The 11,510-nt window shown below is 40.5% G+C and overlaps 1 protein-coding gene across 1 annotated transcript in view; it reads left to right on the top strand.

Moving 5' to 3' along the window:
• Nucleotides 1-11,510, top strand: part of UHRF1BP1L (UHRF1 binding protein 1 like) — an 83,344-nt gene that overhangs the window by 13,015 nt on the left and 58,819 nt on the right. The window contains exon 2 of the mRNA XM_008064680.1: nucleotides 10,658-10,820. Within this exon, the coding sequence (XP_008062871.1) occupies nucleotides 10,758-10,820 (63 nt within the window). The 5' untranslated portion in view covers nucleotides 10,658-10,757. The remainder of the gene's footprint in view (nucleotides 1-10,657; nucleotides 10,821-11,510) is intronic.

Below are 11,510 nucleotides of genomic sequence, written 5' to 3'. Positions count from 1 at the left end.
ACTCCTTCACCCAGGCTGGAGTGCAGTGGCATGCATGCTCACGGCCACCCCAGCGTCGACCTGCTGGGCTCTGGCGATCCTTCTGCCTCAGCCTTCTGAGTACCTGGAACTACAGATGCGGGCTACCACACCCAGCTATTTTTTATTTTATTGTAGAGACAAGGTCTCACCAAGTTGCCCGGGCTGGGCTCGAACCCACGGGCTCAGGCAATCCACTTGCCTCGGCCTCCCAAAGTGCTGGGATGACAGTCTGAGCCACTGACCCCGGCCCTGAATTTTATTTTATTTTGAGTCGGGGTCTCACTCTGTCACCTAGGCTGGAGTGCAATGGTCTGATCACAACTCACCGTAGCCTCAGACTCCTGGGTTCAAGTGACCCTTCCAACTTATCCTGAGTAGCTGGGACTACAGGCATGTGCTACCATGCCTGATTAATTTTCTTTTTTGCTTTTTTTTAGAGATGAGGTCTCCCTATGTTGCCCTAGTGGGTCTCGAACTCCTGGGTGGAGGCTTCCCACCTTCCCCTCCAAAAGTGCTGAGATTACTGTCGTGAGCCCCCACTCCTGGCGGTGAATTTTAAAAATTAATAATTAGTAAGAATTCTTGTCACTTTTATCTCTATTATATGCGTGACCTTTTTTCTTCTATTTGTTACAACTTTGACATATTCACACCAATCAACTTTTCTCCTTCATTCTCGTTTTGAGTTCTTGTTAACATAACTTATTTTGTTTTTAACGCAGATTTCATGCTTCCATTTTTCCTTCCCTCATGTTCACCAAGCAAATAATTATTCAGAAGTTTAACTTATTGAGGTAGATTTAAACCAGTTTTTAAAAGTTCAGCTTTAAAAATATTATGTACCTTTTTAGAGTTTTATTGATTTTTTTAGTAGCTGAAATGGTTCATTTGACTTGAGATAACAATTTTCCTCTTGAGAATCAAGCCCAATATTATAACCCGTTTCAATTATACTATCTAGCAGACTTAATATCATACCTGGGACTTTAAAATTTAGGCCAGAGAGCCTGTAGCAACACTTGGAAAAAGCACAGGAAACACATGCCTTAATGTTCTTTGTGAGTATTCTTCCCTTTGTGTGCCTAGTACACACTTAATGAAAGTCGGACACAAACGTGACTGAAGACCTGTTCTCCTGTTTCTGTTCTAGGAAGGGGCATGATCATGTTAATAAGTGATTGGGAAGCATTTGTGTGAAGGGGAAATACATGTAAATTAAAGCCTAATACAGGAATAATAGAAAAGCAGTAATGTGGTGTATGCACTGCCTATCCAGGATTAGGAACCAGTTTCCTAATAGCTATGCATGTGACCGTTACTTGTATCTTCAGCTTGCTTCACATTTACTTCTATTTCCTTTTTTTAGTGTCATCCTTGAGTCATAATAGCTTTCTGTTTAAAATATTTCAGTAGATGAACGATATCGATATAATTTCAGGATCAGCTTTATAGTTGGGAATTTAAAGTCCTGTTTGAATCCATGTGTACTTTGATGTCGTTCCTGTTCTATTTATAATCAATGCATTCATAATTTAAACAGAAAGAGGGGGAAGGAGAGAGAAAGAGAATGCTTGGTGGAATATCTACTTTGTACTCCTCACTATACTCTTTTGAGGCCAGAACTCCCTGTTTTACTGATGGGCAAACTGAGGGTCAGAGAAATAACAGTGAACGACTAGTCAGGCCTGCTTGTGTCTGTGCGCAAGACCCAGGGCTTTTGCAGATGCTGTCCCTTCAGTATGAGCTACACTGAAGACAGACTTGTGAATTCCATGTGTTTTGTTATTTATTTATTTATTTATTTATTTGTTTATTCATAGTCAGTATCACTCTGCAGCCCAGGCTGGAGTGCAGTGGCATGCTGATGATCACTGCAGCCTTGACCTGCTATCTGCTAGGCTCAGGCGATCCTTCCACCTCGGCCTTCCAAGCAGCTGGAATTACAGGAGTGCATTACCATGCCCAGCTTATTTTTTGATTTGTTGTAGAAACAAGATCTCACCAGGTTGCCCAGGCTGGTCTTGCACCCTGGGCTCAGGCAATCCTCTCGCCTCGGCCTCCCAAAGTGCTGGGATTACAGGCTGAGCCACCATGCCCAGCCGTGCAATGTTTTTTTACATGATTGAAATCTTAGCATGTAACTTTGTACCTTGAATTTTCATCAGATATTGCAGTATGAGCATTTCTTTATATAATTGCCAACATATTACTTGACATTATGTAGTATGATAGATCATAATTAAAAGGATATCCCCTTTGGACACTTAGTTACTTTTGCTTTTCTTTTGGTAAGTATCATTGAGATGAACATTCTTGTCCTTACCCAGTCAAGGTGTGGCCTAATTTCTCCACTGTCCATGTTCTTCCTCTCTTTTCCTCCACACGTCCCACCCTGCCCAAAACTACTCATGTAGGCTGGTGTTGCATTTGAGTTACTCAGCGTAGTCTGCCTGCCTGTCTGCTTGCCCTCCCTCCCTTTCTCCTCGCTGCTTCCCTCTTTCCCTCCCTTCCTTCCCTTTGAGTATGGGCACAGTATTTTTCAAATACAATTAGCTTTATTTGTTTCCGTTTGCCTCCATTTTAGGTGTTTTCTCTCTTCTCATTCTTACTCGTTATTTTTTATACATGAAGAGTGTTCACACGATTTCCAAAGTCAAAATTATTCAGAAAGGAATGTGTCTTTTCAAAGGTGTGTCGTTCCTTTCCATATCTCTCTCACCCTATTCTCTCTCTCCCACTCCTTGCTCAGTAACCTTGCTTCATTATCTTCTGGTTTATCCTTTTTTTCTTTTTGTAATGATAAGTAGGTAAATGCATGTTTTTTTATTTTCCTTTTTTTCTTACACAAAAGGTAGCACACTATTTATCTTTTGATTGGTGCAAAAAAGTTAAAATCGACCTTAGGCTTTGTGAGACAATATTTTAATATTATAGATAAGACAATCTAGTAAGCCAAATAAAACAAAGTGTGTTTAACTGCCAAAAAGCTCGAATGGCCAATATATTTAATTTTTACAAATTCTTTCCTTTTTGTTGCCTCCTGTTTCTTCTTTTCCTCCTTCTGTTTTCTCTCCTTTAAAAAAAAAAATAAAGAAATTGCTAAGTAAGATGTTGGGTTAATTTTAAACTTAAAATTAAATTTTAAAAACTTTTAGAACTGACTGTGGTGGCTTGCACCTGTAATCCCAGCACTTTGGGAGGCCAAGACAAATTTGAGAGGATTGCTTGAGCCCAGGAGTTTATTTTGACACCTGCCTGGGCCACATAGCAAGACCTCATCTCTACAAAAAAACAAAAAAATTCGCTGTGTGAGGTGGTGTGCTTGTCGTTCCAGCTACTTGGGAGGCTGAGTAGGAGGTTGAAGTTGTAGTGACCCATGATCATGCCACTGCTTCCCAGCCTGGGCGAGAGTGAGACCCTGACTCAATTAAAAAAAAAAAAAAAATAGGATATTACCATCCAGCCTGTAAATATTTATTTTACTTAATCCTATGTGACTGTATTTATAGATCATATTGAAGTTCCCCTGAGATATTTGAAAAATCATAACATTCTGAGTGCCTTCTGAGTAATAAAAGAATTATGAACAACAATTTGTTCATTAACTTTTATTCTAGTTCTTTGAAAATTTATAGTCCAAATGCCTTTAATTTAAAAAGATAGTCACTTCACCACCATCTCCCCATTTCTAAAGCATAGGTCATCTTCAAGGAGTTAGTTATAAAAACTTACTCTTCGATATGAATTCTAAACTGGGTCTTAAATGATAGAAGAGATACAGTAAGGTGAACAGTGCTAATAGAAAGCACAGTTGAAGGATTAAAAGGGACTTCTTGAAACAGTGAACAGTTTAGTCTCATTGACAAAGAAGGTGGTTAGAGATTAATATATCTAAATATGCCAGCAAACCCACAGTGGTACCCACACTGCAGGAAATTCTCCTAGTTTTAAGTAGGCCATGGACCATTTGATAATAAACTGAGACCTGAGTACATTAGAAATTAAACATAAGTTTAGACTCTACTATATCCTAGTACTATATATTATAGGACAAATGATAGAAAGCAGGACACCAACTTTTAATTTATTTACTGGAAATGTTTATTTAGAAGGTGCAAAGGGAAACATTTTTATATCTCCAAGTACAAAACTCACTCCAGGTCCTGGGAAGTGCCTTCACCCTCTCTCCTGTTTCTTCTCTGCAGAATGCACAGTGCTCTGTAGACTTCTTAGTAGCCCTCCTTAAAGAACTGGCTCTTCCTGAGTTCAGCTTGCTAAACACAAAGAGCAGAGCTAATCTGTAAGGACTTGTTCTTGGGTGTGGGATGGGAGGAATGGGAGCGACTTATGCAGGATATATAATTTTGAATTTTATATCAAAAAATAAGTTTTTATAGCTAACTCCTTGAAGATGACCATATACAATTTAGAAACGGGAGGTTTTGGTTAAGTGACTGTCTTCTAAACCGAAAGATATTTAGACCATGCATTTTTTTTTTTCCTTTCTTTTTTTGGGTTGGAGTCTCACTCTGTTGCCCACGCTGGAGTGTAGTGGCAAGCTCATGGCCACCGCAGCCTTGACCTGCTGGGCTCAGGTGATCCTTCTGCCTCAGCCTTCCAAGTAGCTAGAACTTCAGGCTTGTACCCTCCAGCTAATGTTTTTTATTTATTGTAGAGATGAGATCTTGCCAAGTTGCCCAGTCTGGTCTCAAACCCGTGGACTCAGGCAATCTTCTTACCTCCGCTTCCGAAAGTGCTGGGATTATAGGCAAGAGCCACCATGCCCGGCCACATTTTCAAAGAACTTCGTTCTTTCTTTAACACTTGTTGATTTCTTAGTGTGCACTACTCTTGTGCTATGTGCTGGAGGGGGTACAAAGATAACTAGGGTGTAGTCCTGACCCCACAGAACTCCTACTTTTAAGTGCTGTAGTGTGATGTATTCAAATTACCACCTTGGGACATAATTTTGCTTACTAGTTAAGGACTTGGGCTGAGGAATCAGACTACTTATGTTAAGTTCTTGTTCCAGCACTTTGTGTGTCTATGAGCAAGTTGCTTAACTCCTAAGTGCCTCAGTTTCCCCATTTTAAAAATGGAGACAATAATTTAATTGTACCTACTTCATAGAGTTTTAGGATGAATTGAGATAATGACATTAAAACCCTTTATTGTAATGCTTGACAGGTATGAGAGCTCGATAAGTGGTAGCTATGGGAATGGTTTTGAAATACAGAAGAGAATGACTAACTTCACCTAGGGAGTCAGAGAACATTTTCTGGAAGAGTTCCATTTGAGCTGGACCTTAAGAGAGAAGTTGACCATGCCTTCTATCTGCCCAGCTTCCTCTTCCCTCGCCTGGGATCTCTAGCCTCACCTGGGTGCGACGGGAACCCCAACTACTCCTGTGCCACTGGTGGCTTCCGCACCTGTGCTGGCTCCTGCACGTGCCGAGTGCAGATGCATCTCCCGCTGTCCCGTGGGCTCTGCCAAGTATGTCCAGGGCTGCATCTGCACTGTGGTTTAGGAGAAGTGTGGCTGCTGCTCTGATGTTGGTAGAGCCCTGCTCCTAAATGGAGATAGAGTGATGTGTACAACCTGGATTTTGTTTTTCATACAACCCTGACCCGTTTGCTGCATTAAAAAAAATGAAACATATGAGTTGTTAACATAAAACATAAAAGTTGTTAACAAAAAAAAAAAAAAGATGAAGAAGGTTGGGCGCAGTGGCTCATGCTTGTAATCCCAGCACTTTGGGAGGCTGAGATGAGAGGATTGCAGGAATTCAAGACCAACCTGGGCAGCATTGGAAGACCTTGTCTCTACACACACACACACACACACACACACACACACACACACACACACACTCTCACACACTCACTTAACCAGGTGTGATGTGTGTACCTGTAGTCCCAGTTACTCAGGAGACTGAGCAGGAGGATCACTTGAGCCCGAGGCCAAGGCTGCTTGTGCCACTGCACTCTTGTCTGGGTGACAGAGTGAAACAGAAAAGTCGGAGTAGTTTGCTTGGTGAAAGAAGAGTCTGAGCATTTCAGGGGCTTTGGAGTGACAAAGATGTAAAAAAAAAAGAGTGGTATTTTCAGAAGCTACTGTGTCGTTCAGTTTGGCAGGGCCGTTCCTGAGGATGAGACGTGACATACATAGGGGCTTCCTTCCTCATATAACCTTTCCCCAGCTGCCTGTCACTCTTGGGATAAATTGTTAAATTCTTAATGTGGAATACTGTCATAATGATTGGTGACTTCAGTGTTCATGAACTTGGCCCTTTCTGGTATTTTGGCCTCTCGTTTCCTTCACTTTTGCTGCTTCATTGATCTTGCCAGTCACTTGCTTCCCTAACCAGATATTGGCTGTGCTATTACCAGTAACTACACCCCTGTATAATTTCAGTCTTAAGCTTTATACTCTGCCTAGCACCTCCCAGCTTTCTGGCTCACTCACTTACCCCTCTGTTACTTGTCCCCCTCCTGTTCCTGCCCAGCACAGATTCCATAGTCTATCATTATAAACTCTCTCCTCTGTAATTCTGCAACTACTCTGTGTTCATGGTACTTAACTCACGAATTACAACTGTAATAGAGTATAACTCTTTGTCTTTTCTGCACCCGTAGCTTATAGTTGCAGAATAGACCAAGTAGGTTTTCTGGAGAAAAACATATAATAACTGGTTTCACTTTGAATTCATTACCATTACCTTCGAGTGAGTCCATAGTACTCTCCTGTAATCCTAATTTTTCTAGTCTATTATTCTTCTGCTCTCCTGTATGATATTTCAGAAATTCTTTTCTGTCCTCAAACTCTCTTTTCTTAGTTGGTGACCTTGTCTCCATTTTCACTAAGAAAATAGCCAGGAGAGCGCGTCTATATACTCCTATCTCCCTGCATCCATGGCTGTGTACTGGGGTGAACGATCTGTGTTTCTTCTAAAGCCAATCCCTCCTCCTGAGTACTCTATCTGTTCTCTTCTCCTCAAGGATTTTGCTGTAGCAATTGTCTGCCTTTCCTGTGCCATTGGTAGTTATTTCTGTATCCTTGTTATCAGCAAACAAGCATGCTGAATTTTCTCTCATCCTATAAAAAAAAAGAAAACTTGGTTTCTCTCTTACCTCACTGGCCCCTTCTTCTTAATCTCCTTTGTTATTTTCTTTCACATTTCCTTGATTTCTTAGCGTTCTCTGACTACTGTCTTTTGAGTCAGTTCATTTTTTGTCTGTTCATACTCTTTTGGCGATCTCATCAACTCTTGACTGTAAGTCTATCTATAACATTGATGGTTACCAATTTAAAATTCAAAAAAATTTTTTTTGGAATCAGTCTCACTCTGTCTCCCAGGCTGGAGGAAAGTGGCGTGATCACAGCTCATAGCAGCCTTGACCTCCTGGGCTCAGGTGATCCTTCGACCTCAGCTTTCTAAGTGCCTGAGACTACAGGTGCGTGCCACCATGCCTGGCTACTTTTTTGATTTTTTTGTATAAACATGGTCTTGCTATGTTGCCCAGGCTGGTCTTGAATTCCTGGGCTCAAACAGTTCTGCCTTTTCTCCCAAAGTTTTGGGATTACAAGCATGAGCCACTGTGTCCAGCCACCAGTGATTGCCAAATTTATATCTTCAGCCAAGACCTCACTACTACCTCACTGGCAAATCTTGGATATCCAATAGGCATCTTTTAATTAAACTGTTCAAAGCCTAAAACCTGACCCTTAATTCTAAATTTATCACTGTCTGCCTTTCTCCAGTAAATGGCAGCTCTGTCCTTCCACTTACTCAGCCCCCAAACCTTGGCGTCATTCCTGACTTAAGTCTGTGTGATCACATCCTGTTGGCTTCACCTTCTGGACTGGTCCCTTCCTCACACTTCCTCCTCCTCTTGCATTTTGGTCAAGGCAACCTCTTCCTCACCTGGTTTCTTACAGTGGTTTCCTCCCTGGGCTGCTGTGTAGATCCTTAACAATGTGAGTCCCCAGTCCTAGTCAAAACCATCTCTAGTCACTTTTATTTTTTAAAATTTATTTTTGTTTTATTGTTTTAAGAGTCAGGTCTTGCCAAGTTGCCCAGGCTGGTCTTGAAGCCGTGGGCTCAGGCAATCCTCTCACCTTGGCCTCCCAAAGTGCTGGGATTATAGACTTGAGCCATGCCCGGCCTAATTTTTTTTTTTTTAAATATATAGGGTACAATTCAGGGTTAGGTATACACATGTTCATTATGCAGGTACCCTTGTTGATGACGTGTGCCCCCCTTCCCCTGGAAGTTTCCCACTGCTGCTAATCCCTTTCTTAATAGTATTACAATAGTTGTTCCAGGTCCGCTTATGAGTGAGAACATGTGATACTCAATTCTTTGTTTCTGTGATAGATCACTCAGCATTATAGACTCTAAGTCCATCCAAGTTGTTGGGAAGTTCTTCTTTATGACTGCATAATTTTCCATCGTGTATATGTACCACATTTTTTTGTCCAGTCCTCTTTCAGTGGACAGCATGGTTGGTTCCGTGGTTTTGCTATTGTGAATAATGCTGCAATAAACATGCATATGCAGATATCTTTTTCATAGAGTGATTTGAGTTCCTCTGGTTATATTCTCAGTAGAAAGATTGTGGGCTACTTGGAAGGCTGAGGTGGAAGAATCACCTGAGCCCAGCAGGTTGAGGCTGCGGTGGCCGGGAGCATGCCACTGCACTCCTGCCTGGGCGACAAGAGTGAGACTCCAACTCAAAACAAAAAAAAATTCTTTGCCCCTCCCATTAAGCTCCATGAAGATGGAGTTTTATCTATTTTGCTCATTTTCAAATCCATACCCTGTGTTAAGTTACAGGTGTCAACTCATATTTGTTGATTAAGCAAATAGAATATTCAAGGCCTTTTACAGTCTGCCCTCTTTCCTTTGTTCTTCCAGGTTTATCTTCTGCTCTCCTGGCCTTTTTGCTGCATGAAGATGCTGATCTTTTGTCACTTCTCTGTTTTGTACGCCATGCTCCCTCTTGCCTCAGAACCTGGATGCATTTTATTCACTCTGCTTGCATGTTCTTTCCCTGTCCCCAAAGCTCACAAGTCCCTGTTTCAAAGCAGCCCTGGATGAGGACCCCTCCTGTGTTCTCTCTCAGTTGTTCCCTGTGCTCTTGTCTCACCAGCTGAACTGAAAACACCCTGAGGGTAGGGACTTGCGTGGACTGCTTGCCAGGCAAGTGTCTGAATAATGAATCCTCAGGAAGTATTTACTGAATTCTCCTTTCTAGTTCCAATGTTCTGCCTCAAGGAGTGGCATGGTTTTTAGGCTATCTATGGTTAGAACGGAAGCCTTTTGGAAAGCTTCACTACGTTGACTCAAGTATGATTAGTAGTAAGTCTAATATAGCCTAGCATCACTGGTGAAGAATGAACTTTGTATTTTCAGTTGGCATTCCACGAGAAGATAAGAACCCAGATAGAATCTGGCTCAAGAAATTCTGGTTTGGAGTCACTGGGGAAGCATATGTGTATTGATTGTATTTTTGTTCACATGTAGGCCATGTAAATGACCCAGCACATTTTGTTGCTTTAATATTTAACTCCCCCAAAAGGAAAAGATTGACTAACTCTTTTGATAGCCTGTAGTTAATTTCGTCAGTTTTGCTTTTGAAAATATACTTGGATAAAGTTTGCAATTTTTCATTTTTTAGGATTGTTTTGAGGATTAAATAAAGCAATATGTATGAGCATATTTTAAAGTACGTGTGCAGTTTTTTTTTTTTTTTAATCTGAATTTTACTCTGTTGCTCAGGCTGGAGTGCAGTAGCATGATCACTGCTTTCTGCAGTCTTGACCTCCTGGTCTTAGGAGATCCTTCTACCTCAGTCTCCTGAGTAGCTGGGACTGCAGGTGTAAACCACCACACCCAGTTAACTTTCTTTTTAGAGAGGAGGTCTTGCCATGTTGCTCAGGCTGGCCTCAAACTCCTGGACTCTAGCAATTCTCTTACCTCAGTCTGCCAGAGCATTGGGATTATAGACATAAGGCACTGCACCTGACAATTTATTTTTATTGTCATTATTGTGTTATTAGACAAGTTCAAGTTTCTCTTTATGTTTAGTCATTCATAATTGGGATTGATCCATTTAATGTATTATCATAAACCCATTAAACCCTTGGAAAATATTCACTATTATGCTAAAACTTATTATTTCCAATCCTTATTTTAAGTTTAAAGGCTTTCATTTTAAAGTCATTATAGAGAATTTGAGTTCTTTTTTCATTTTTATTTTTTGAGCTGGAATCTCACGCTGTCACCCAGGCTGAAGTACAATGGCACGCTCACGGCCACCGTAAACTCGATCTGCTAGGCTCAGGCAAACCTTCTACCTCAGCCTTCCAAGTCGCTGGAACTACAGGTGCACACCACCATACCTGGGTAATTTTTTGATTTATGGTAGAGACAAGATTTCGCTCAGTTGCTCGGGCTGGTCACTAACCCCTGGGCTCAGGCGGTCCTCTGGCCTCCACCTCCCAAAGTGCTGGGATTACAGACGTGAGCCATTGCACCCAGCCACATTTTTAATGCTTTGTATATTTGCAAAGAAATGCCTCTGGGGTGCAGTAACTGACATAAAAATAAATGTCAATGTGTATTCTCTTTCAGATTTACCAAAAATTTATCTCCTGACAAGATAAATCTAAGTACCCTTAAAGGAGAAGGTGAACTAAAGAATTTGGAGTTGGATGAAGAGGTGCTCCAGAACATGTTGGATTTGCCGACGTGGCTTGCCATCAACAAAGTTTTTTGTAATAAAGCATCCATTAGGGTGAGACTTTGATATTTGTGGTTTGATATCTGCCAAAGGCCTTTTATATTATTCATTTTCTATTTCAGCTCTTTTAAAATAAATAATTTTGTGTTTTAGATATATAATGGGTATTTTGTTAACATAATTTAGAAAGAAATAGCTTTGCATAATGATCACATGAATCCATGCCTTATGAATTTATTTAAATCATATATTAATTTATAGATCTTAATTTTTGTTTAAAATTTGATTTTATTAATATTTAAAATAACATTATTAATTTATTAATAAATAATTGTTCCTACTTGGCACACACTCAAAGATAGTTTTTTTATATCAAATGGGACACTTAAAATTCATAGTGAGTAACTCTTTTTCAAATGAAGGCATAGGAACTAGTAAATTACTTCTTTCTCTACACATACTTTTATTTGGAATTTTATCCCTTCTTTTTATGTGCTTTGTTCTTATTTTGAAATTTTTAGAGTTTTCTATTCACTATTATTTTCATCTCTACTTGTTATAACTTGTTATTCTACTTATCTTTAACTCTAATCTATGTCAACTTCTATTACTTTTTGCTCTTAAAGTCTCTGCTCAGCCGGGCTCGGTGGCTCAGCCTGTCATCCCGTGCCTTTGGGAGGCTGAGGTGAGTGGATTGCCTGAGTCTGTGGGTTCGAGACCCACCTGGGCAGGCGAGACCTCATC

The sequence above is a fragment of the Carlito syrichta genome, unplaced genomic scaffold (assembly GCF_000164805.1).
Source record: "Carlito syrichta isolate Samal-C Ts95f unplaced genomic scaffold, Tarsius_syrichta-2.0.1 Scaffold307930, whole genome shotgun sequence".
NCBI classification, from domain to species: domain Eukaryota; kingdom Metazoa; phylum Chordata; class Mammalia; order Primates; family Tarsiidae; genus Carlito; species Carlito syrichta.
This window is presented reverse-complemented; position numbering and strand designations above follow the sequence as displayed.